The 27,902-nt window shown below is 42.1% G+C and overlaps 1 protein-coding gene across 2 annotated transcripts; it reads left to right on the top strand.

The window, feature by feature from the left end:
* Window positions 1–711: 711 nt before the first annotated feature.
* On the top strand, window positions 712–27,230 carry PANC (pantoate-beta-alanine ligase). 2 transcript variants are annotated; one of them, XM_087683486.1, is made up of 6 exons: window positions 712–972; window positions 1,467–1,745; window positions 13,182–13,535; window positions 13,685–13,798; window positions 26,366–26,497; window positions 26,595–27,230. In XM_087683486.1, exons 2-6 carry the CDS (start codon window positions 1,497–1,499, stop codon window positions 26,712–26,714), a joined length of 969 nt encoding a protein of 322 aa, XP_087539612.1. In that variant the 5' UTR covers window positions 712–972; window positions 1,467–1,496; the 3' UTR covers window positions 26,715–27,230. The 2 variants fall into 2 exon arrangements, with proteins under 2 accessions (XP_087539612.1, XP_087539611.1); XM_087683485.1 differs by having other exon boundaries at window positions 712–1,359.
* Window positions 27,231–27,902: the final 672 nt, after the last annotated feature.

The following is a 27,902-nucleotide window of genomic DNA, read 5'->3' as shown; positions in this document are numbered from 1 at the left end:
CGTCCCATTGCCTCCTCTCTCCTTCCTTCTCTCTCTCTCTCTCTCTCTCTCTCTCTCTCTCTCTCTCTCTCTCTCTCTCTTGTTTAGTCAATTTTGCTCACTTTATTGCCACATGCCAGCCAAGTGAGCTTGGCAATTTGAAGTTCCTCTGAATTTGGACCGAATACTTGCACTGCACCAAGTCTTGAGATTCTTGAAAGCAAGTACAAGCACCTTGGCCACATTATGTAGACTTCGAGTCCAATGACCACGCCTAGGCCAAAGGCTTGCCTCTTAGAGGTGCTTGGTGACCTAGGCGTGGCCCATCTCTTAGAGCCCTGTAATGCCTAAGTCCATTGACTTGGCATGGAGGGGCTTTGTGGAAAAGCTTGAGGCCACACAATAGTCTATACTTGTGTGGACCCCATGGTACAACATACGTCTTCTTTTCTAAAAGTAATTAAAAAAAGGAAGCGTACACTTATAAAAGCATTTTGAGAAATATATGTGTATATATAAAAGCATTTTGAGTATATATATATATATGTATGTATGTATGTATGTGTTGAACGCTTCCACATAATTGTAGAAGTCTTGGAACTTCTTGCACTTAGTGAGTCCGAGTGGTTTGAGCCACACTCATATTAACGTGATTACATTAACGTGGGTGTGGCCTGTGGCTCTTAGAGGTACGTGGTGAACTCGCTCAGGCCGATTTTACCTGGCATATTCCGATGTGCTGGCGGCTAGTCTCTCTCCTCTCACGGTTTCTCTCTCTCGTCTGGGACGGCGGCTATCGTCTCGTTCTTCGACAACGCTCCGGAGTCCGTCGCTCTCCTTCTGCGAGCACGGGTCCCACCAAAGCCTACACTTACCCCTGCGCAGGCAGCAGCGTTCAACTTATTGTCTTTCCTATTGACCTGCGCTTTCCTATTCAACTCTCACAAATTTGAGACTCGGCCTGGTTGACGACGCTACTCCACTAAGCTCACAGTACGTGGCATTCTCGGATTCCTTCCCTCTGCTTCTGATGTGCCTCTGTCAAGCTTCCATAACTGCATGCTACTCTCAGAGAGAGAGAGAGAGAATCTCCGTGTACCAAGAGTTTGCACTCCTTTTGTATCAGTTGAATTTGTTCTGTTTGGTCTCTGCACGATGGGCTAGAGCTACCCTATTACGACCAAAAAGAATCTTCTTATACCGTCGTGCGAAGACCTTTACGCATATGGATGAATGAATGAATTATGAAAGCTATGAATGAATGAACGAACGTACTTTGGCATAATGTCTTTTGTCAGCTGGACCTTTGGCATTGCTGCGTAGCTTTGCAAACAGCATAGTCCAAAGGAAAGTTCCTTGCTCTTGTTTTGCTTCAACAAGGTCATAGTTTTGCCATCTCCGTTGTGCTTTTATTGTTTTTCTGTCACACAGAACCAACATGTTTTCCTAACGACGGTCATTATGGCTTGCCTGATCTCTAACACCAGGTAAAACACTTTTGTCTCCTCTACAACAATATGGAAGTGATCAGGGAGAAGCAAGAAATGCGCAGCTGGTCACGATGCAGGAGGCAGGAAGGCCAGACTGTTGCTTTGGTTCCCACCATGGGTTCCCTCCATGCTGGCCATCTTGCTTTGGTTCAAGAGGCCAAAGCTCGTGCCCAAGCTGTCGTTGTCTCCATTTATGTCAATCCAATGCAATTTGCCCCATCAGAGGACCTCAGCACATACCCCCGGGACATTGAAGGCGACTTGAAGAAGCTGGAGGTGTGTCTGTCTTTTCTCTGTTAACACTCTGTATGCTACTTCTTTATGATCATTTTAGACTTCATAACATTTCCATCCATATCCAGTCAGCACAAGATCCTTACACTCTCTGATATGACATATGTAACACTCTATAAAGTTGATTTCACATGCACATGTGCTTCCATGATGTGGACATCTGTTTAAGATTACAACAGATATAATCAGCAAGTCAACCATTCTATTGGCTGTAGGCACAATCCTTCTGTGCAAATGCCGGATGTGATCAAGTAGAAAGTTACATTAGGTTATAAATTAAGATTCATTCTCAAGGTGAGCCACCTAAGGCGTCAGAGTATCAACAGCCTAAGGGACCTATTGGTTCATAGTAAATAAGGGAACCATCAATCTTCAATGGGCTTCATATACTCTTCATTCCACAGTATTAGAATTTGGGTTTAACTGGGACAGTGTGAATAGAATAATATAACACTAAAGAGTGTGTGCTCAAGCATAGATTGGGGCACACAATGCCACTGATAAGCATAGAAAGTCCGAAGTAAACTCACCACCAAGATTTGATCTAGTCGTGTTGACAATGTGAGTAGTCTGCCTCTCCAGACTCCACCATACTCCAATTGTAGTTTTTGCAATGCCTCCAGCTTAAGAAAGCCTGAATTGTATATAAGGAAGTTATGGACAATTAACATGCAGTAGATGCTTTGCCCAAAGATGTACCGGCTGACACAAATCAGCTTGGACAAGTTCAAGAGTATGCTAGAAGTGGTTTCATTCCATGTCATTCTCTGTGTCCATCTCTTGGTTATGAGCCTCAGTTTGAGTTGGGTGATGTTTGGAGCTCTAGTATTGGTCATGTCTGTCAGTCTTTGCATCCTTCGCGTGTTAGATGGAGGTAGCACAGTAGGCTCTCTTCATATCTTTCCATCCAGGTCTATCCAGCATGATTGCCATTTACACAGCCAACACCGGTTGTGATCCCTTGATTGTTGACTGCCACATGGCATCCCTCAGTAGTTGGCTGTTATTTATGAGTGTTTATAGCAGGTTGGACAGTCCTTCAGCTTTTTATATGTTTTTTCAGTTCAGTTGTGAGCTTTCTGATTATCCGACCTCTTTTCAGATCAGGTCGGCCAGTTTGGTTACTTGTTCGCTATTTATGGCTGTCTTCTCCTCTTTAGCTATCATCACATCATTATTCAAATCATGGTCAATCCTGTTTCCTGCTGTTTGTAGTCATCCTTTGCCAGCTATTGTTTTTATTTGCATTTTTTGTATATGGTAGGACAAATGCACCAAACTTCCCTATAAATAGGGTATGTTATGGTCATTCCTTCACCCCCTCATAACTCCATTCATTCTCATCATAGCAGTGTCTTCAAGTGCTGCCACAGTTAGGCGCCCTCTTCCACAGCCTGGCGACCACCCTTCTCTGCTCCTGGCCTGATCCTACTGCTGAGTTTTGGGTCCCAGCAGGCTGCCCTGCTGTCCATGACATCCTCTCTATTAAAATGTCCTTGGCATTCAGTTTCTAGAGAGAATAGTTGGTGTGTTGCTAAAGCAGGAAGAGGAAAATGTGGGTGTGCCCATTGTGTCTGTTACGGACAAGAAGAACCTTCATAAAAAACATCGATGCTGTCACTGGAAAATTCAGTAAATACCTTCTTAGATGGTGCAAATGCAATACTGGCCTGCTACAGCTGGCTGTCCAATGTGCTGGGTTGCTACAGGTGGCTGTCTACCAAAATGCAGGATTTGCTAGGTTCTCTGAGACTGATAATTCAGAAACCAGCACTGTCAACTGAAGAGAAACTGTTGTCTTGCTGACAGGGATGCCTACAGGCTGAAATGTAGCTGCAACAGCTTGAACAGGGCTGAAAGTGAAGGTGTGCAGATCTGCCACACAGCAGGAAACTGGTTGGAATCAACTGCAGACGTCACGAACTGTGGAGATGAATCTGGGGGGGACTGTGCCAGCTCGAGGCGCAGGTGCACAGCCTAGATGGCGGGCTGGAACAGGTTATCATGATTGGAAAGACAGCAATTTGGCGCTAGAACAGGTGGCCTCAGCAGGGTGAGGCTGAGCAAAGTAGTTGCAATTATACAGAGGTGTTTGCAGGCTGGCATACAGCTATGGCTACAGAAAAACGCAGGTCTACAGTACTCAGAACGCAGGTGTGAGGAAAGGAAGGCACAAAAGTGTATGAACACCATGACTAACAAATCCCTGCTCAGAATGAATGGAAATGAAATGGCAATGTAATGAATGAATGAATGCTACAGTGCTCAACCAACTGCAACATAGTCAGAGGCTCGATATAGAGGTGGAAGAGAAACTATAACATGTATTTTTCTCTCTAAGAGGGGGCGGAAGGGGGGACTGACAAAGTTGTCAATGGCACCTCAAATAGCAGGAGAATCTCATATTGGAATGGTTCCTGAAGATGAGCAACTAGCCAAACTTGATACCAAAAAATGAGAATCAGCTGGTCATCTGCAGGGTGGGTGCAGACAAAGGAGACAGAACTGTTCTTGGTGGTCAACTGCAGGGTGGGTGTAGACAAAGAAAACACAACTATTTCTTGGCTAATACGATGATGTGGCACACTGGCAGCAGCAGCACCTCGTGGATGGCAATGCAACAGCATCCATGCTCTGTTGTATGATGTGGCAGGTCCAGGATGCAGGATCTGTGGGCAACAACAACAGCATGACTGTAGGACAGCAAGCAAAGCACAGCAGCAGCCGAGTCCTTTGGAGCTGTTGTGGAGCAGTAGAATGCCCAAATGCAGCAGCAAAGATGTAGAGCAGGAATGACAACAAAGTCTCCCCCAGGATGTAGTGGCCACATGCATAGGATGAGTACAGGCCCTCGGGGGTGGGCTGAATGCTGGTAGCAATGGATTGCAAGGATGATGGTGATGATGAATATGGCTGTTGGATGTGATGACTAAGGATGGAATGGGCAGTTGAGCCACTAAAATTAATGACATGCATTAATACAAAGTTATCATGCATTAATGCCTAGTTTTACTACATTAAAACAATACCAAAAATACTTATTTATTCGAAAGGCATTATTTTTAATCAGTAGTGCCAAAAATGACCTATAAAAGGACATGTTGTGGGCATCCTGTTCCATCCTTCATCATTCTCATCACTCTCCTATTTGCCATCAGTCATTGTGTACTCCACTGCTGCCCATTGTTGAGCTACTAATATTAACGTTTGCACTACAATGCATTAATCCCCAATTAGTTCTCCTTAAAACGGTTCCAAAAAGCAGTTAATGTTGAATTACTAAAAATAAAAGGCTTTAGTTTTGAACAGTAGGACAATGCATCAAAATCCTCTATAAAGAGAGCTAGGTGTTTAGTGCATCCTTCATTCCTGATCAATATCACTCTCAATGTTCAGCCATCAGCCGACTATCCTCACACTATTGCCCATGGAGAAGCTGCTGGTCACTCTTATCAGCTGATTGATATCTTCACACATGCTGTTGCCCACCTGGAGGTTATTGCCATCAGTGGGGTTGATCTCAGCTGTTGCTATTAGTTGCCTGCTGTCCATGACTAGCTGCTAGCCATTTGACAACACATTTTCATTTGGCAACATCCCCTACAGCCTGGTGACTTAGACAATGCGTTTTCATCTGGCGACATGCCTACAGCCTGTGACTTGATTTGGGACCTCATTCACATGTGTTTTACTGAGTTTGAGGCCCCCCAGTTGCTGCTGTTGACCTAATCCAGCATGTTGCAACTTGCTGGATCAGGTCGACCATGTACAACTACATTTTTTGAATCAGCAGGCTGTTCAACAGCCAAACTCCTGCCACTGCTTGGGGCATTGATGTCATCATTGTTGTTATTAGATCTGTGATTTCAGCCTGCTGGACCTGCGATTTGATGCCATCATCATCCAATATCATCATTAAACCATGGTGGACAGTTGAGTGTGTACTTTTGTATGACACACTCTTAGGGCCGTTTCCGGCATCTCCAATGCCACTCTTACCTCACCTCATTCTTGGTTCTCTAGACATGGAGGTTTAAGGCCCCTTCATACAACATTCATTGATTATTTGCATTTCTTTACATGGTACCAAAGCTAGGTACCCACATTGATACTTAAGCCTTGATTGGAAAGCTTGGGATTGAAGAGAAGTGAGAATGCAAGAGAAGAATGTCTCGTTTTCTGCTACAAGAGCTTTATAAACCTATGTTTTGGCTTTCTCTCCCCTCCTATTGGGCTGGCAACTGCTCTTTCTGTTGGCCAACTGTCTTTGGTGCTGGGCAACCTCTTTTTCCAGTCTTGAGAGTTGTTTTTCTAGTGTTTTTGCTTGCTGGTTGGTCAGTTTTCTGTTGCCAAGTGGTTTACTGCTTGCGTTTGCTGCATTGGTGCTGATGTCATCATCCACAAGAGCAGCATACTGCTGTGTTTTGGAGCTGCCAACTGTCGTTTACCTATTCTAGTCACTTTTTAGCTGTTGCCCATTGTGAGCTGTCCCAGCTTCATCTGGCACTGATATAAACTCTATAGATATGCATTTGCTACTATACACTTCCGGAGTTTGTTTGCTGTGTTTTGGGATTTGTTAGAGGATGATACACTCTCTAGTGCATACTCTCTACCCTAGTCCTAGAGACATAGGAGTTCAAGGTTTACCTGTGTTTTTTTTAGTGTGGAGAGCTTCTCTTTTTAGTGTGTCATCATCTCTAGCTTGGCATCAGCATCCTAGCCTCTAGCAACAGTCTACATCACTGAGCATTAGTGATTTCATCACTCATCTATCATAGGGGCTCTTGGGACTTGTATTTTTGTAGCCTAGCTTCTCCTCCATCACTTGGTGTCACTTGTTTATCATACGGGCTGTTGGGACCTGCGTTTTTGTAGCTTGGCTTCTCCTCCATCACCTAGTGTTACTCGTTTATCACAAGGGCTGCTAAGACTTGCGTTTTTGTAGCTTGGTTTCTCCTCCATCACTTGGCTTTACTTGTCTATCATAGAGGTTGCTAGAACCTACATTTTTGTAGCCCGGCTCATCCTCCATCATCTGGCGTTATCATTATCCACTTGGCGTCAACATTTGAGCTACTCTCCCTACGTTTGATAGCTTCAACACTCTAGGATCTATCTTTTGCTGCCCAGGTCAATCCTTGACATTAGAGGACTGCGGTTCGCTTCCTCGACAGCTGGTGATCATGTTCTACATCTTTGACGGCATCAGAGGAGTGCGGTCCGCTCCCTCGATAGCTGTTTTTCACCTTCCGGTGATTTCTTTGATAGCCCAATGCACAGAGAACTGTGTTTCTAAAACCAGTCTTCCTTTCATGGACGGATGGTAATTCCCTGATTACAACTTAGCTACAACAATAACATTTATTACAAAACTGAGAAATTCAAAATAACTTACAATCTTGGACAATGGACACTTTGTTGGTCCCAAAATTGGCATCCCTTTTGGTATTTCTTTAACTTGATTGAAGAAGAAGTTGATGTACAATGGGATTCTTCCAATCCCTTTCAGTATTCCAACTCCTCTTGCTGTCGAAAATGACTAGCAAGTCTTCAATCTAATTTGCCCTTTGATTCGGGTAGTCAATTGGCCTTCATCTGCTTTAATGGAGATGGAAAATGCGCCAAATTCATTGATTTGCTGGTCCCTTCACTTGAAATTGACTGAAAACAACTTCAGCCCTTTTGAATCCAAATCTTGGAGCTTCCAATTTGTGGCATACTTCTTGAGGTTACTGCTAGTCTCTAAAGACATCGTTCAGTCTTGTACAATCATTTTTGACAAGTGGTAGCCTTCCCAAATGGTTTTTCCAGCATTATTCATAGGTACATATTAATTTTTAATTTTTAAATACTAAAAATTAATCTAATAATTATTTCGATGTCTAGAAAAATAATTTGATTGGCAAATAATTAAATTGGCTAGGCAACTTTTATTCTTGAGTGTCTCCATATCATCTTTGACCATGAGAATGGTGTTAATTATCATTAAACGCCACTTCTCTAGTGTCACCAACTGACACTTATGGCCAAATGGATGACCTAGGCCAATAACTAGTACTAGATACCACCAAGTACCTGTGCAGCATAACTTATAGCAACTTTTGTCTTTGATATCCAGTGATTTTCTTGGATATCGGGCTCGTAAATTTACTCTAACCCTAGTTACACCTCAGATGTGCAATATTTACTTAACCATGTGATTAAAAATTAATCCATATGTTAAGTGAGGTTTCGAAAATACATGTCCTCATGACAATCCTCTCTCTTAAAATCCTTACAATTGTCCTTTATTCTACTGCTAGATTCATCAAAATCAAAATAGTGGACTGGAATTTCCACAAGGCATCATATTTAATATAACATTGCGCACTATTGCTCAACCATTCCATATGCCCAACACATGTTGGAAATTACCAGCCAATCATAATATAACATAAGACTCACAAAGAATCTCAAAAACATTGCTAGATTATCATGTGACATGTCTATTTCTCATAAGCTCAACTCATTTGGTAAAACCAACCATAGCAAAGTATAATCAAGCATAAACCATGGCTAAAACACGTGAAACATTTGCATATTGTATTACCTCTCTTAAGACTAGAGCAATTGTTTGCAAAACTGTTCAAGTGCGAATGTTTTGGCACGAAGTTGCTATGTCTTGGACATATCATCTTGATGGATGGCATTCGGATTTTAGACACCTTTACATACATTGGACTTTGGCCTTGGTTACTCACTACTTTTCTTGGCCGCAAATTAAGACTATAATTGAGTCTTATGTGCGTGAGTGCTCGTTAGTAAAGCTAAATGGCACAGACAGACAGGGATATTATATCCTTTACAAATTCCTGATAGAAAGTGGAGTAGATAACATGAAAAGTCATGGGTTGATCAGTCACTTTGGTAAACATCTTTACAAACTTTATGGTTTGCTTGATGAAATAATCAATGATAGGGATCCTAAGTTGACCCCCCAAAATGGTTTTTCAAAAACTGGAAACTCGATTGTCCATGTCATCGTTGGAGTATCTTGAATTCAGTGGACAAACCAAGAGGACAACTCAAACCATAGAGGATATGCTAGGTACATACATCTTCTGCAAGCAATGTGATTGGGAGCATTATCTTCCTTAGATTGAGTTTGCTTATAATAACACTAAGCATCCGACTATTAGTTTATACTTATGTATGGTTATGAGCCGAAACCATTGATTGTGCCATCGATCTCAAGGGGGTGAAAATGTAATCTGTGGTTGGCTTTTTGCACGATATATATGAGATATCGATGATTGCTTGGAGAAGTATTAAAACAGCCTAGGATCGTGCCACGTTTTATACTAACCAACATCATACTCCTCGAGAGCTCCAAGAGGACATGTGGTTTTACCATAAAGTCCTAAAGGACCCTAATTTGATCACTATCAGTAAGTGTTATAATGATCTTCGAGGTATTGTGATCCTTTCCAGATTATAAAAAAGATAAGTAGTGCATCCTATGAGTTGGATTCGCCTTTGGAAATTTAAGTTCACCCTATGTTCCATGTTAGTCTTTTGAAAAAACAATTGGGACAAGGTGAATTGATTGTTCCAATTGAGGAAGTTTGGTGGCTTGAGGACTCCATCCGATATATTTCAATTGAACCCGAATTGGTTTTCGACCTTAGGACTAAACAATCCCATTGAATTGTTTATCTTGAGTATTTGGTCAAGTGGAAAAACTACATGGAGGTGGAGGCTACTTGGAAGTCGGTATGTTTGTTGAAGAATCGTTTTTCCCACTTTGTTCTTGAGGATATTGTTGAGGACAACAAAATCATTCATAGGGGGGGAAGCGTTACCTACTTGGGCATCCAGATGGGTGTTAGTAGCATTGGTTACTATGGTTATGATGTGTTTTAGTGTGTATGCATAAGTTGGGGTTAGGGTAGTCAGTTCTATTTATAGGACTCAAGGCCCTATTGTGCACATTCATTGTGATCTCCACTCTTGGACTCTTAGCCTGTTGATCGACACATGTTCATTGGGATGGTGTGGGTTGGTGGTATGGGACACCAACCCTTGGGTCATAACTGTGAGTATTCTTGGCTCCCAAGCTTGGGAGTGAGCTTGTTGTTTGGCTCTATGGGTGGGAGGTGAGTCTGACATCCAATTTCTTTTATCTGTGGATATGGCTTGTGTTTGTGTCTCATGTGCAAGTTGCATCCTAGGGGAATGTATAAACCACTCTTGGACTCTTTGCCTATAGGCCAATGTGTTCGTACACTAGGATGGTGCGGGCTAGTGGTATGAGACACTAGCTCTTGGGATGTGGTCGTGACCCAAAGTGTTGGTAGCTCCTAGGCTCGGGGGTGAGCCTATTTAGCTCTATGGTAGGGAGACGAGTTTGATGTTCAGTTCCTTTATATTCGTGGATATAGCTTTTGTCTAGTATGCAGGTTCAATCCTCCGTGTGGACATTTCATAGCCTCCTATTTATAGATGTATGGATCCTCCCAAATTAGGATTTGGCTTATGGGATGCACATATTCTCTAGAAAAGTTTGGTAATTTTAATGAAAATTTGGTAACAAACATGTTTTGAGGCAGCCTTAAAGAGCTAATCAGTTTGTAACGATCTTCTTAGCTCAAGAAGGCTCACAAGTAGACAATTAATGCAGGAAAAAACATATTGATACATGTTTGCCAACGCCCCCTCTCAGATCGTGGGGATGGCCAAAGGCAAAAGAAGTAGATCTAATGGAAGATGGGAATGTGTCAATGTTGATGAAGAAATTCAATCAAGTAGCATGATCTCATCTCCATATGTGAACCCGTTGAAAGGGGTGGCAAGAAAATGCCAATGGGAGTAGAGAGGCCTTGAATGAGTCACATTGAATGTTGTCAAGATGGAATGAACCAAGGCATTGATCTTATTAGAATACGATAGCAAGGACCTATAGTGAAGGTGCTATAAAGTGCTTGTGCTAGAAATGGACATTAGGGAATGAAGTGCATGGGATGGGCATAGTAGCAAGGAAGGGTGGATTGGAAAATATGGAAAGTAGCAATTGCACAAGGTAAAGGCCCTTTGAGGATGAGAAACTTTGAATAAAGCTCATCTTGATCTTGGGAATCCCCCTCTCAAATGGTAGAAGGGCTAGCGAATCCACAAGGGCATCATCAATGTTTGTGTCCCTCTTGAAAAGGATAGCGATAGTGGATTCAAGTAGGGATGGTAGGAACTTGTGGGATGGAAGGTATCTTAAGGGGTGAGGCAATGGGGAGATGCCGAGGAGGGCCCTAGACAAAAGAAGGTGAATGGAGCTGATAAAGCCCATGCTCCTAACTTGTCCAAAGAATGGTTCTTGAGGTAGTACCCTCCACAAATATGGTCAGCTTGGTGAAGATAACGTGAGAGTTGGATAAGGCCATGACCGAGAAGAGATGGAAATGCAAATTCAGAACATAGAGATCACCACGAAACTCAAAGATGGACGGTCTGGTAGAATCGACATGGTCCTTGCACTAGTGATAAGCATTGATGGTATGTCACCTATGGTGATAGAAGCCTCATGGGAATAGAGATCATGGAGTCCATCACACTTGTAGATCATGTGACTTGACATACCACTATCCGTGAGCTAGGGTCTCTCAGAAGGCGAGTAAGCCAAAGGAGAGGTTTCTTCCCGATGAATGCCAAGGAAGATTGACTTGGTCGTAATGGTAGAAGTAGTTGAGGTAGGTCCCTTCTGCTTGAGACCAAGGTTGGGGTAATTCTTCCAGCACTTCTCCTCAAGATGCGAGATCTTCTTGAGGTGAGGACACTTGGGAGAGCCGTTTTACTTGTCCTCTTTGTTAGAATTAGATCGGAAGAAAACTTTGATTTGATTTTCTTCCGTTTCTTCTTCGTATTGTGTCCTTTGGTAGATGATGTGCTAACTGCAATGGCTGGAGTAGCAATCTTGCTCCACTTGATCCTATTCTCCGTACATCGTGCATCTTGCTCAGTGTTCAAGAACTAGAGACTGCCTCCTCCTAGGTGATGGTGTCCAGAACACTAGAGGTGAGAGGCTAGTGTAGAAGAGATCATACTTTTGGGACAAAAGATGTGACAATAGATTGATAGTCATGTCATTTGATGCCACCTTCTTGCCAAGGGATGCAAGCTCATCTCATCTTGGACTTTCATAGTTGAGGCAAATGTGTCATTTTATTTCCACAATTGAAGCAATGTGTCACAATTTCTCCATCTCACATCCTAGCTAGTGGGCCATTGCTTTGGTGTCAAACACACACCTTTAAATGAACAGCTCAGAGTAAAGAGAATTGTAAGGGTAGAAGAACCCTCAAACCTTTTGAACGATAGTATTTTTGGAAGGGGGTGGTATTGAATCTCAAGATATAACACCACCAATTCTACCATGAGTTGTTAGTATCGGTTTGATGTGCTATGAAGTATAATATTTCCAAATGCCTTGGTCCTTCATCTGTTGGCCCTTGAAAAGATTCTGGAATTCAGCCTCTTTTGCTTAGAATGGTGCCTCGGTTTCCACAAAGTAATGACTAGTTCTAGCTCTCTCTCTCTCCCTCTCTCATAAATAAAGTGGCTACCCTAGTGGTAAGTCAAGTATTTATTAATCCACCGAATCGGGTTCAAATCTCCCTTCTTTAAACACCTATACTAAATGACCATGTGGAATGTAGGATTTGAGCCTAAGACCTTCTGGTTGCCATGAGTTCAACTTAACCAACTGAGCTACACCCATTACGTACAAAAGGCCTTCTTGCAAACTAACTAAAGCCAAAGAGACATCTCGGAAACAACCTACGAAGCTATCGGGCTACTATTAGAAAGAAGACCCTGCATGGAGGAGGCACAATTGGAGTCAAACAACTGATCTGCATCCATGTAGCAGGTACCTGACAAAGGATTCAACACAATATAAGGAGACACTAGAGCATCCACTTGCTGCAACAACAATCTCTTGCCATGTCCAATATGACTATGGATACCAATAGCTGAATAAAATATAAAAGTGTCCTCTAGATATGCCAAAGGCCTCGAACATAGAAATTGACAGAGGGGGATGTTTGCGCTGTGAGTGGGTAGTTTGGCGTTTTACCCAAGACCTAAGAACAGATGTGGTATGCTGGTGTGTCACAAAAGACCACACATGGGACATTAAATCCCAGCCCTGCCTAGCCACTGGACATGAATACACACGTCACCAAAACACCACCACCAACCCCCCACCCCCACCACCCTCAGTTACTGGTGCTCACACACTTCACTTTCAATCATCATGATTGTGGAATATGAGGATGTTGTAAGGATGCCAACATAGTTCACTCAGCATGATTGTGGAATATGAGAACGTTCTTAAAGAAAAAATAAACGTCTTGTATATTTCTAAGATGATGCACTTTGTTTCAGCCATTAGGTGTGGATGCAGTCTTCAATCCTTACGATCTTTATGAACGAGATTCAGAATGGGAAGAAAAGAAGAATTGTATATCTAAAGATGTACATTTGACTGTTGATGATATTCGAGAATTGAAAGATCCAAGCAAAACCCAGTCATTGACTTCTTTTGCTGATATTCAAAGTCGCAGACATGAGACGTGGATAAGAGTGGAGAGACTTGAGGTTCCGTTATGTGGGCACAGCAGGCCTATTTTCTTCAAGGGGGTTGCCACAGTTGTTGCAAAATTATTCAACATCGTGGAGCCAGATATTGCAGTGTTTGGCAAGAAGGATTACCAACAATGGCGTCTCATTTGTCGCATGGTGTGTCTTGTATTGCAACCATTGTAAAATGCTCAAGGAACATATGTTTTGTGGACTCAGATCTTACACTAATAAATGCAAACATAAAAAGTTTGGCACGAGTTTCAAGAAGATTTTGAATCATTTGCAAGTGCTCATTGTCTTTATAGGTAAGAGATTTGGACTTCGCAGTAGAAATTGTTGGTGGTGAACTATTTCGTGAAGCAGATGGACTGGCAATGAGCTCACGTAACGTTTATCTTTCATCGGATGAGCGGGTGCAGGTCAGGTTCTCTTGCAAAAGAATTCTTGAAGTATATGGTTCACTTAACTTTAATACTAATGTTTCTGGATCTTGTAGTTGGATGCTTGCTCCTTTTGAACTAGCAGTTGTATGTGCATAAGATCGATGAATTCTAAAGCTTAATTTATTTGTTCTATTTTGAAAGTTGTGGTCATAACCCTCATCTAAAAATGTGACAATCGAAGAAATCAGTCTGTCTACTGAAATAGGCGCTTTTGTTTTTTGATTATGCTATTCCTGGGGTTTTATAATTTGAGCATGAACAAAACACTATGGAGATCTTAGATTTTTGATGGTAGATGGATGGTCGAGTTGGCTTTTCAGATTCAGCGAAGGACACTAAAGCTGTGAAGGAGTAGACTTTAATAATTCAGCTTGTAGTATGATTTTAATGTCACTGCTGGCAATCCTGTCTTGTCCTAGATGAGGGTGCATCTCAATATCTAGGCACACAGATTGAGACCCTAGACCAAACCCTAGAAGTGCCTACACTCCAAACACAAAGGATCACTTTCTAAAAATGGTCCCCAAGTCCAAAAGAACTAGGATTTTCAATGTCCAACCAATGGGGTCAAATATGCTCTAGAAGTCTCTGTTTTCAACACCTCAGCATAACCAAAGCCATTCACGTGCTTAAGGATTCTCAATGTCCACCCAAAGATTGGGTCAAACTGCTTGAGAGTTCTCTATTTTCAACAGTTAAGCATAACCAAAGCTATTCATGTGCTCAAGGAATTCATGCCTTTATTTGTAAACTTACATTGGAGAATAGTGCTTCCCCTATCTGTTGCTCTTTATCAGTTATGAATAGAGGGAAAAGTCTGCACATTTGAAGAATGCCTCCCCCAAGGAAATGTGCAATCTAGTTCTGATTTTGCCATAACATGTCAGAATTCAGTGTGCTGAATCAATTCTCTGCTAAATCGGAATGTATATAACAATACAGAAAGGCATGCTTCCACATGGCTTCTTTTTTTTCCTGGATTATTTCTGTAGATTTTCAGATAGTTTTAGCAGTTTCGAGCTGATCTGATCTAGTATTTATCAGTACTGGGATGATCTGCTGTTCCCAGATTATATGAATGTATATAAATAGTCAAAGGCTCTCACAGGTGAGTCTATCCTCTTGTGTACGAAGTACATGTAAGTCATTCAATTAGTCAGTCTTGCTCAGGTTTATTATTCGTACTTCCCCTGCTGTCTCTCGTCTCGTGCGTGTGTTCACTATGCAGGTTACAGTTGGTAATAAGGGCAGTTTCAGCATTTTTGCATTTCCTGATCTACCTGCCCACATATGCAAAATTGAGAGTAGGGAGCTGCAGTGGTGGTTGATGGCTCCAACATGCAGCAATTTTTGCCTGTATTTCTAGTATTTCATGTCCCATATAGCTGCATTTCAGTAGCCACCAATCCTTCTAGCCAAGATGCAACATCTACAGGTATGCTGTGTTGTATTTTACGTCAGAGCAGTTGCAAAATGGCAGGGTTCTGGCAGACCTTGGCTTTACTAGTCAAGGTAATGTGTGGGCTTCCTAGCCCTTCTTTTTGCCCCAAGCCAGCCTCAGAAGATGCCAGATCAGATCTCCCCCCTTCCACATGTAAAGGATAGCAGCTCAGCATTTTCTATCAGTTCCCCTTCTTTTGATTATGTGTGCATCTTTTTAGGACAGCAGGCAAACAAATTTTTGCAGTTTGGATTATTTTCACTGTTTAATTAGTCTTGCAGTTTGGATTGTGCTGTGAAAAGCCTGTTTCAGTACACCAAGCCAGCCTCAGAAGATGCTAGATCCGACCTCCCCCCTTCCATGTTTAAAGGGTAGCAGCTCAGCATTCTCTATCAGTTCCCCTTCTTTTGATTATGTGTGCATCTTTTTAGGACAGCAGGCAAACAAATTTTCTCAGTTTGGATTATTTTCATGGTTTAGATTAGTCTGGCAGTTTGGATTGTGATATATCGCACCTATCTTAATGAAGTACTTCCCATACTCTGTGTATTCTCCCATGTTCTACAATACATGCTCCATCCCCAATTTTGACAACTCTTGCCTGTGTAACCTCTCCTTTGATGTATCAAAAAAGCGTGCTTGCTGACAGGATGTCCAAGCATTGAGATCCCCTAGTAAGATGATGCCACCCTCTCTAGAGAACTTCTAGGTGTTTGCATCCAAAACTATATATGGTGACTGCCCTTTTTTTGAAGGGGGGATATCTGGATGTCAAGGAGGGGAAGTAGCATATGGCAATATACAAGGTGCACTCCTCACCTCTCACCCTCACTCACGTTTATGTGGCTTGCTCATCTTGATGGAGTACCTAGGTCCATGGGTAAGGCTCCTTTCTAAACAAAACTGCCACCCCACTTGAGCATCAGCTACTGCGTGTGCTATCTGGCCCTCGGTGCATCTTTTAGTAGAAAAGAGGGAGAGAATCTATTGTAGGACAGAGTATTGCTGTTTGCGGGGTGGGAGTGGGGGCGGGGGGGGGGGGGGAACACACACACACAGAGAGAGAGAGAGAGAGAGAGAGAGAGAGAGAGATGAGATCCGTTAAATGCAGTAATCATGTCTCCAATGCAGTGATGGGATGCAATGAGTACACCCCTGATGATGTAATGATGAATTCTCAAGCCCCTCCACAAACTGAGCATTGTGCTCCTTATGTGCCAGTGACTTCAGCTGTTGAGGAGTCCCAGGACTTGGATTGAGAACATCTCTTGGAATTTGCCAATATGTTATTGAGTGAATATGTTCAAGACAACCAAGAATCTTTTCCAAACCAGGACAAAGAGGATGTTTTGGATGCTACTGTGGATATGAAGACTATATTGTGTCCTTTTTCAGCCTTCTGTGAAAGAGGTGCCATCCCTTTTTCACGAGTAGGATTTTGGTGCTCTCTTGGATTTGCCAATGATTAAACTCCATTTTACAAGGAGAATGTGTAGATAAAATCTTTGTTGGCCCACGAGGCTTCTATGAGATAATGCTTAAATCGACAAGCTCTCAGGATGATCTTTTGGTTAGAGTTCCACTGTTCTTTGATAGATGCTTGGTGCACGTAGTGGCTGGGAAACCGTTGGTGGACTTCCAAAGGTTGCTTCAGCTGGAATGCTTGGTATGGTATGAAGTTGAATGCTGTCCTGTAGTCTATTTGGCCTTTGCTTAAGGATACTATGGGGGTCATTGATTAGGTATTGGTTCCCCTTGCTTATGGGGTGCCAACCACAACCGTATGTGCATGCTATGGTATATATCATATAGAAGGCCCAATTGGCCGTGCTTTGATTGTCTTGGGATCCCTTCATTGCACTATTGTTTAAAGTGGGGAACTGTTGCAGGACATTGGTTTTCTTGTGGGCAATTAGGACATTTCATGGTTGAATTTGGAGAAGACCACTTGTGGATGGGGGTTTGACTTGATCCTCCTATGGATCATGGCCTTCAAGCAAATGAGGCTCTGATGCAGACTATTGGATATAGGGAAACAACTACGTAACCTTTGGATTCCCTCAACTAGGATTGGGTTGATGTCCGTGGCATAAGAGGTAAAAAGTTTGATGTGAGCTTGATAGTAGCTATGCATAGCACTTTACAAGACCCCTTATGCACGTATGTGCGTGGCAAAGATAGGCATTGTCTGTATCTACTATTAATGCTGCAGTCTTGATGGGCCCTCAAAAATCTTCTGCTTTGAAGGCCTCTATTGACGAGACACTTGTGTGCAGCTTGCTTTTGATCCCCATGGTAATGTGATCACCCTTTGGGATCGTTGATACCCAAGGGCCTCTCCAAAACAAGAAAATGCTCCCTCCACCTCTAAAGTGGAGCATAATAACTTAAACTCATTTGTAGTATTGGCTAACTTTCTAGACGAGGACACTCTTAATATTTTGTTTGCAAAAATTTAGTCAAGGCAAAATCAGCCTCAATATTGAAATTCTTTTGTCATGACATATGAGGCTTGCCACATGGCATGTGTGTGGCATTTGTTCATGCAGCAAGCAATATGATATGTGGCGCGTTTTGCATGATAATCAATGGGATGTGTTATGTGCTCTTGAGCATAAAAATCATGGTGAAGTTGGCAAAATCATGGATTGCCATGGGTTCTTTTTGTTTTATGCAAGGGGCTTAGCTCAAGGTTATTTAGGTGTGCTTATGGTTGTGCATGACAAGTTTCGATTGGTCCTTGTCAAGAATGATGTCCATGGCGACTTCTTGGTTGGTGAAATTCTATTTGAAGGGGATGTACTATGGCTGGTAGGCCTCTATGCACCAAATGACTCTTTGTCTAGATGGGCGCTATGGGATCGATTGGCAGGTTTCTTATCTCTTGGTAGACCAAGAGTGCTGATGGGAGATTTCAATGTGTGTTCATCATTCTTAGTCTATCTCCAAGCACTTGGTGATGGATGCACCTAAGAGCCATGCATGACATAATTTTGAAATGGCTATTTTGAAGCATGACATTTGATCTTGGATTCGTCCATTGGATTTAGGATTTACCTTTCAATCAGCATAGTACTCTACCACATGGTCTTGCTTGGACCGCATGTGTGTTATGCACGATGATGCTTTCCTGCCAGAGATTTTGGACATCTGGGCACTACAACAATATGTTTTGTTAGATCATTTTCATTTGTAGTTTGACATGCTTGCGTACCTAGTTGCCCCTTATGTGCAATTTTGGGGATAGGCTTTTGCTTGATTTCCCCTTAGGGGCTAGTGATTCTTTTGAGCGATTGCTTCATAACATGCAAAGGGTTGCCAAGCATTGTTGCACTCATCATGCTTCTCTTTGCAGGCAAGGTCGGTACGTAGCTGAAGCGATGCTGGCATTGGTCCACTCCTTGCTAATTGATTCTCCAAATGATTCGATCCGGCTACCATTGGCCACAAGGTTGACAAATCTTGTTCAACAATTCTAGCTAAGATCATACAAGCAAGCCAATTTGCAAGGCTTGACTGAGAATTTACAAGATGCTTCATGTAAGTCGAATAAATTTTTCCAAGGCTTGTATGCCACTCCTTCAAAGATGGGATGGCTTGACTAATGAGTTTTTTGAAGCTTATGCTGCTACGAGCTGTAAATGAATCCCTTTGTTGACACATGTAGGAAATGATGCTGATACTATGCCATCTTTTTACCAAGGGGTTCTTGGAGATGCATGTATGTACAATTTGTATCAATTTTCACAATATCTACCTTGATAACTTGATTTTGCTTTGTATATGTGAGATGCAAGTATGGGCAATCCAAACTGTACGAGAGTGGTGGAAGTTTATCCATCTCTAATCCATGTATCTTGAACCATGACTACATCTCCGTATACCAAAAATGTGTATCCTCACTCTTCACTAACCATTTGGAGGAAGTCAATGCCAACCATGGATATCTATATTGAGGGAGCTTCAATATTCTTTATAAGCAAGTTATAGCTTGAAATAATGCCTCCATGACCACACCTGTTGCTCCAATCTTTGGTCTAATAATCTCATGAGGTACGTATGGTTTGCTTCGTATCATGTGAGCAATCATCATCACTAAGGCCTCTCAATACCCTTCCATATCTTTTTGCAAAGACATGGCCCCCATATTGGGGATCCATATAGCAAGGCTAAGGTAACCAATGTATCAAATAGCCATAATTTAGTTTGGGTTTCCTTGGATTGAGCATATGCGCATTTTCCCTCAAGTGCTCCAAGTGCTATGTAACCTCTATTCTACTTAGCAATTGTTGCATCTCGCAATGAAAATGTAGGTCTTGTAAATGTGACTCCTAGATATACATGGGATTTAGCATACTCAACCATATCCTTGCCGAGAGTAAGCTAATGTCGTCTTTGCAAGCCCTCAGGGGAGTTCATGATCAATACTACATCATCCATATGTAACAAGATGGATATCAATATGCTGGCCAAGCTCACACCTTGTCCTCCTAATCTATCCACATAATTTGAGAGCTCATCTGCATATAACAAGATGGATATCAATATGCCAACCAAGCTTGCACCTTATCCTCCTAATCTATCCACACAATCTAAGAGATCATCAACATAAACACCTAAGAGAGTAGGTGGAAGTGGGCATCCTTGTTTCACCCTGATGGTATTGTCCATCATATCAGGAGGCCCTCTTGGAGCATGCACGCTCCTTGTCACTGACTCATACAAGGAATAAATTCCTCATTGTAGATCTTTTGTAGTGCCAATATCTTGTAGTCGTTGCATGAGCCTGGCTTGGAGGACATTGTTGAATGCTTTGTGGAAATCCACAAAGCAACAATAAATCTTCTTTCCACGTGCCCTACCTTCCTCTATAATAGCTCCAAGTGTCAATATATGATCAAGTGTAGTAAGCCCTCTCTTGACGCTTGCCTGCCCTTGTGCTTTATACCCATATCTCTCAGCCTATGTGCTAAGCTCATGCTCTAAAATGCAGCCATATATCTTAGCTAGGTAGTGACCAATCATGATCATTTTGTAATTCTCGAGTATCATAGTGTCTCTGTTCTTAAAGATTGATACAATGGTATGCGCTGTCCAACTTGCTGGAAAACCCTCACACATGGCTCGATAAAAAATGCAGATCAGCAAGGGAACAATAACTTCACATGCACGAAAAAAATGTTTCCCAACAAGGCTATCATGATCTTGTGCTTTTCCATTCTGCAATCTATGAATCACGTCTATCACCATCCCTCTAGTAAAGTATGTGTGTGTGAGTGTGTGTGTGTGTGTGTGTGTGTGTGTGTGTGTGTAAGAGAGAGAGAGAGAGAGAGAGAGAGAGAGAGAGAGAGAGAGAGAGAGATTTAATGGGTGAATTTAATGGAGGCCGATATTTCAGAAGATGAAGTGGAAGAAGTGCTGTCCCACTTGCCGCGTAGGAAAAGTCGTGGTTGGGATGGGCTGCCTAATGAGCTGTTTTCAGCCCATGTGGAAATGCTTAAGGACCCATTAACTTGACTGTGTCAGCAAGTATGGAATTCTGGTTTGATGCCTTCGGATTGAAAGATTGCTATTATTCGACTATTGCCCAAGGTTCCCTCTCCAACCTCCTTGAAACAATGGAGACCCATTTCTGTTATGGGGTCGTTATGTAAAATCTTTTCCAAAATTATTGCCAACAGATTGCAGAAAGTATTTCCCCGCCTCATTCATCCACATCAATACGGTTTCATTAAAGGTCGAAATATAATGCACAACATTTTGAATGTTCAACTGGGAATTGACTATGACAAAGCTTCTAGCCAGTAGGTTGTTATGCTTTAGCTAGATATTGCAAAAGCATTTGATCATGTTAGTTGGTCATTTCTATGGCAATTAATGTCTACAATGGGTTTTGGGCCCCGTATGATTTCTCTAGTTGATACAATTAGTCAGGGTGCTATGGCTCGTATGCTCTTAATGGAGGGATTACAGAGGAAATTTCCTTATCTTGGTCTCTTCGGCAAGGCTGTCGCCTCAACCTCTGCTGTTTGCTTTGGTAACTCACCCGATGCTCTCATTATTGGATAAGTTGGCAGCTCAAGGTGAACGATCTGCAGGCCTTGGGCTGAAATGGAATTGTGATCCCAAGGGGCAATATAACGAGACACTTGGAATATCCTATTGGTGTGGAGGTTGCTCCTTGTGCCTTGCTCGATCAGATGGCCTCCCGAATTCATGATAGGTTCATGTATTGGAAATCTCAGAGCTGGCCTCTACATGCCAGACTAAAAGTGGCTCAATGCATTATGATCAATATGATTTCATTCTTTATGCCATTGCTTCCTTGGACTAAGAAGTCACTTTTGGATTTGGTCCAGCCTATTAGATTCATGTTGTGGAAAAAGAAAGGCGATCGGTTGGGTCAGGTATGAATCTCGTGGAAACATGTGACTACTTCGAAAAGGATGGGGGGTGCAGCTTTGTTGGATGTTAATTTGCATATGGCTGCTTTGAGGTTATCCCTTTTGCAGAGTCTATGTATTCAGTGTCATACTTGGTCAGATATCGCTAAATTCTTCATAGAAAAGACTAGCATCTCTCATGGTAGCATGGTTATTCATGCTTCCTGGTGGCATGTGCTTAATTCTATGAGGCCTATTAAGGTATCCTAGTCTTTTCTCCTTTCTCATTTGATTGCATCCTGACAGGAGATGCTTCGTTTTGCAATTTGGTGTCCTCCGGATATTTGTAAGGAGGAAAATTCGCTGCAAGGAGAAATACTGGCTTCCTCAAGGTTGTTGGATTGGCCACAAAAAGATTTGCAACGAGACAAGTTTAATCGGATAGCTAGGTTGGGGTTGAAGACAATCCTTGATGGTGTTATTCTCGGGCAACCCCGTCTTTATTCTAGCCCCGTCTTTATTCTTTCAAGCGTATTTGTCAGTATTTTAGGGTGCCTCGTGCATATAGTGGCATTTGGTCGTCCATACAAACCAGTCTTTAGAGATTCTCTCCTTTGTCTGCGTTACAACCATTGTATCCATGGTGTGACTGGATGTTTGTGCTTCTTGATGATTTTGAGAAAAGGTTAGCTAATCAGATATATCATCAAATGGTGGAGGCTAAGAGATGGGTCATGGGGAAAGTTAATAAGTTATGGCATCTTCGGGATAGCAAAAAGAAGTGGCAGGAAAGATTTATCCAGCTTTGGAAGTCTAAGGTTCCATATCAGGGTAAAGTGTTCATGTGGAGGCTGCTCATTGGGGGTCTTCCAACGGGAGATGTGCTCCGTGCTTGAAAGATCTCTGCAGGTCGTCATGTTTTCTACATTACATGTGATGAGACATTGCTTCATCTCTTTGTCTCTTGCCTTGTTGCATATAGATCTGGAATTTCATCTCCCGAGTGTGGTTCTCCATAACTCAGCATTGCATTCTAGCTCGATCGTGTATTATGGGAAATATGCTCTCTATGCCTTCTTTGCATTCTAATTTTTCTTGCCTATTCCATTTCCTCAGATGGACAGCCCTGTGGCATATATGGTGTACTCTGAATGCCTTTATTTTTGATTCAGCATCAGGCATCCATGGGCATGTGGCCCGTGTGCGTGGATTAGTGTCATGGCAAATCTCTTCTATGATGTCAACTAACCTGGTTCTTCCGGATATTGTTGTTCCCTGGTTGGCGATTGTTCGCTCTACTCCAGTTGTTCTTTTTGTGTGATTTATTAGTTCTATTCATGTAATAGGTTTCTGGTGGTTTTGATAGCCTGCAGGCCTCATGTAAATATTTCCAGTGAGAGAGAGTTAATGTTTGTTACTTCTTTGTTGACCTGATGGTCTGATATAAATATTTACTACTTAATTCAATTATCTTCACAAAAAGAGAGAGAGAGAGAGAGAGAGAGAGAGAGAGAGAGAGAGATGCTCCCTCGGGAGGATTTGCATCCTTGGCATATGGCAATTGCCTCTAGGTCGTTGCCATGATTGGTGTAACTTTTTTAGTGCATTACTACGGGGATTTCCCACACGTTGGCCTAGGGCCCTCATGTCTCTTGTAATCAGAAAGAGAGAGAGAGAGAGCGAGAGAACTTCTTCACCTGATGGCTTAGTGTCATCAACTATCTTGTAATCAAGTAATCTTGTATTTTTTTCGTAATTAATACAATTACCTTTTACGAAAAAGAGAGAGAGAGAGAGAGAGAGAGAGAGAGAGAGAGAGAGCCACCCATGAACAGTTGAAACTGGTTGCTCAAATGTCTAGTTCAAAGATGACTATTGTTGCGCGGGAACAAACTATCATTGGATGCCATCATAGTGGATTGAATGAGATCAGACTAATTGGACGAGACAAGATAGATGGGACTAGAGGTCCTTTCCATTGAACATGGACAACCTTGCGAGGCCTTGTGCCACCATGTCTATTCCTATGGTGCCACATGTAGTACCAGGCTCTACTTCTATCTTCCCACCTCATCCCTCCTATGGGACACCTCAAAGTTCTTTTCATATTTTTCATTTGCAAAGAATGCTTTCATTGATAAGACTTGTTTCATTGGGTCTAATGTCATTGCTTTGTTCAACCTATGGGACGTTGTTCAAGGGCTGGAACCCCAATCGCACCCTCGTTTGTCCTCTTATGAGGCTATCCGCTCTTGTAAAAGTTGTGATGCTATAATCGTTCTTGAGTTAATGCAAGGTCATCTTTTTGAATTCCATCAATAATTCCAACACTTTGATCTAGCATCTAACTATTGGTCTCACTTGACTACCCGTTATGCGGCCCGGGCTAGGACCCAATGGATATGCCTTGACCATAAGCTCCAAGAGTTCAAAATCATTGAGCGGGATGACCTTAAGGTGTTGAGTACTAGTGGTTACTTGCTGCGTTTGCCACTATCTCACCTCTCAAGTCTGATGATGACTAGGTTACTTCGTTCTTAAGCAAGTTGCCATCAAAATACTTCAGTTTAATGCAACAAGTGATTTCAAAGTCTACACCTTGCCTACTTTCTTTGAATTTGAGTGCTAGCTGTTGCATTATGTATGGTTGTTTGATCAAGCTCATAAGTAGTGCTCTTTGCCATCTACAGAGGGGGACTTAAGTTCCACTTCTCAGAAGGGGAAGCAAGGGAAAGGCAAGAACAATGACAAAAATTAAGGGCAAGAGAATAGTGAGTCACAAGGGAATATCCTGTCTCCCAAGACGGCGGTCAAAAGGTCGGCCATTTTGATGATTGGTGCTGCTCAAAGGCCAAGGGTACAAAGCTTTAGTCACCCTTCATCTCTACTCAGACCTTAGCTCCACCTACAATAGGTAATCCTCCTCACTCAAGCCAAAGTGGTGGCCATCCTCTAGCATAGGACTAGTGGAGATGTCAAGGTCATACCACCTCTGGATAGCCATCATAGTCTCCTCCCTTTTCAACATTGGAGGGGATGTCAAATTGTGTGAGTTGCCTTCAGATGAGGCTAGCCTAGAGGCCCACTTGACCTGTCCTTTTGGCCATTAGGCTATTTGGATAGTGGATAGTGGAGCCACCCATCACATAACACCACTAGAGGAGCCAAAGCTATGATTGAGGCTGTGAAGGAAAGTATTCCACCAGATTGGCAAGCAAATATAGTTACTTCTTAGACTTTGATTGGTCTCTTCTCTAGAGGGAACATTTTTTAGCAGTCATTGTGCAACTAGCAAAGATAGGACAGTCACTTTCATGATTGAGGAGGATGGTTTTGTCTAGCGTGAGGAATAGATAGTATTCAGTGGATGTTGTAGATGGAGGATCAGAGTAGTGGCACATTTCGATAGGAAGTTGCACATTGACCCAGATGCATATACTTGACTTGTAGATGGATGGAGACATTGGGTTTATCAGAGGAGGCCTCTACAAAGATTATAGTGGGGTCTAGGAAAGTGGGTGTGGAGGGATCTATTCCTTCATAGACCATGCGATGTGGCCTTCTTTGGCTATACTACTAGGTTGTGGAGGAGGATCCAGAGGAGCAGGATCATAGCACAACCAGCAACCACCCCTCGTTGACACAGGGAGGGAATCTTAGACAAGTTCCTTCATGACTTTTGGAGGAGATGACATGACAGCTTTATGATTAGGAAGAACTCTCTCTTCCTATGGCTTGTAGCTCATAGGAGCTTAGTGGTTGGCACTTGGCTTGGATACGGTAGGGACCTAGTGGCGTGCATGGGATACGGCAAGCTAGAGGAGGCATAAAGCCATTGCCTATGGGACTACCTAGAGCTTAGGAGGTAATGGAGGAGAGCCCTCAGGATAATATTCTGTGGCACAGCAGAGACCATGGTGGCGGCATGGGGTGTTGTAGCGTGGGTCACAGATTGAGGTCCAATGTGCAGCTATGAGGATATTCAAGGGAGTTTTTTCTTTTCTCATTATTGGACAGCATCTGAGCAGGATCCCTACCCTAGATTACTTGTAGGCATAGTGGGCCTAGGGACATTGTCACAGATGGGAGCTGATTGTGAGTATCAGTGTGGTACATCTGGACTGTGAGATGCAGCCATGTTATTGACCTTCACGAGATGTATCCATTGCGGATTTGGATAGAGATCATTCACATTCTTTGCAGGAGATGGGAGAAGATGCAGGGCAGCTCTGACAGGATGAGGAAGAGAAGAGAGGCTATTCTACAGAGATGGACTCAGGCACCTTCTTCCACGCTGCCTCTTAGATGGTTTGGCATTATAGCCCACCAGATTGGTTATTCACACAACCATTGTATTTGTGATGTACTTAGTTACTCTTTGTAGAGTTCCTTCTATTTGTATATATAATATACCTCAAGCTTTTTTGCTGAGATGTTATTAATAGAATTTTCTTTTCTGAAAACGTTATTTTTTAAATCAATGAGATGCAAGATTGGGTGGGATTGAGTTTGAATTCCAAGTCAAATTCAGACAGGAAAGTCTGAAACAAGACTGATCAAACTTATTGACCATTCAAAGAATTATTCTCTATTCTATTCATGGATTAAGAGTTTGCTTGTGGCATTTTGTAAATGTTTTCATCCACTTTTAAGCTGCTTTAGTATATACCCTATACAAGCTGCTGACAAAAACAGTCTGAAGCTTGAATTCTGGTGCAGGCTCTGTCTATTAGCAAGTCTCTCAAAAAAGCTGAAGCAGCTGTGAGGAGTGGGTCATGTAGTGTTCCTTTCTTGACTGACATGGTGCAAAACATAATTTCTCAAGCTGGTGGAAGAGTTGACTATGCTGAGGTCTGAATATTTGATGCATTCATTTTTTATTTTCGTTGTGAAATAAAACGGTGAATAACATGCTCATGCTTAAAAGATATAACTTGGCTTTGTGCAGATTGTTGAACAAGAGAGTTTAACAAAACTGGAGGTGATAAACTGTCCAGCTGTTTTGTGTGTGGCAGCATGGTTTGGTCGTGTACGACTGATTGACAACATTGAGTTGCTACCCGCTTAAATTGATGTGCACAAACTATTTTTGCTTCAAGCATAGAAAGTAGGAATGTTCTCTTCCAACTCACCCTTCCATAATGAGTCCCAGAAACAATTCTTTTGCACAGTTTTTACTTGTGTAAGGATCCTGGACTGTTCATTTTTCATGCCACTTAGTCATACCCTAATGTACTAGGCCAGAATGAGTCCTAGTAACATTTTTGTTTGCGCTTCAAGTGAAAAAATTGAGACTGCATATTTATCCAAGCTGCTTTCTTTATGAGGACATTAGACTGGAATTGAAATTGATTTGAAACTGCAAGGCTAGTAAGGCAGCACTCATTTCATCATAATTTCCATTTGTTTCCATGTCTTGTATGATGTCTGCCTCACATTTTGATGGTTTTATTCATAGAAGCTCTATGGGTTATTGTATAGTTCTTTTAAGTTTCCAATAATACAGTGATTTCAGCACTGTTTACTTCCATACTACCCAGCCATTGTTCATCCTAGTAACAACTTTTTAAATACATTTGCTGGAGGTGTGACCATTGGGATTGTGCCTTTCTATTCCATCAAATCATATGGAGTTTGCAATTTTTAACCTAGCATTTCATATGGGTTTCTTTGCGAGGTCACATTTTGATATCAAGAATTTGAATCTCCTTGTGACACAATGTTTTGCACTGCAATGTCTCATGCTAATTAGTTACATCAAGCTCAAAAAAGGACATGCTAGGATTTGATGTAGTTCTTGTTCATGGTTGAAAATGGTTACCATGAACTGCATTTTAGTAGTCTCCATGTTTTATGATGGTATTAGTTTGTATATTTCTTAGGCTTTGTTCATCAGTAGTTTGGTTGTGGGACATCAAAATGTACTCTCTTCTTTACAATGTGCTACAAGAACAAGAACTATTTAATGGCTGCAAATGTAAATTGCAACAAACTTACTGCTGGTAGCTCACTTGAGACTTGCTAGAGAGTTGTAAGGTGTTAGAAAATGGTATGTGCTCCATTTCAGTAGCCTCCATGTTTGATGATAGTAGATTTTGTATATTTCACTATTTTGGTTTCGAGAGATGCCTCTTTCCTTTGTGTATCAAAGTCTCCTACAAGGCAACAAGGTACTCTTTAATGCCTACAAATGCAATTTGATGCTAGTTTGGTTTTGTGAGATTGTGATATCCTTTGTGCATCATCCTGGCCTACA

The sequence above is a fragment of the Lygodium microphyllum genome, chromosome 8 (genome assembly GCF_053477565.2).
Source record: "Lygodium microphyllum isolate KBCC chromosome 8, Lygodium_microphyllum_v1.1.10, whole genome shotgun sequence".
Taxonomy (NCBI): domain Eukaryota; kingdom Viridiplantae; phylum Streptophyta; class Polypodiopsida; order Schizaeales; family Lygodiaceae; genus Lygodium; species Lygodium microphyllum.
The sequence above is the reverse complement of the archived record's forward strand: the minus strand, read 5'-3'. Positions and strand labels throughout refer to the sequence as shown.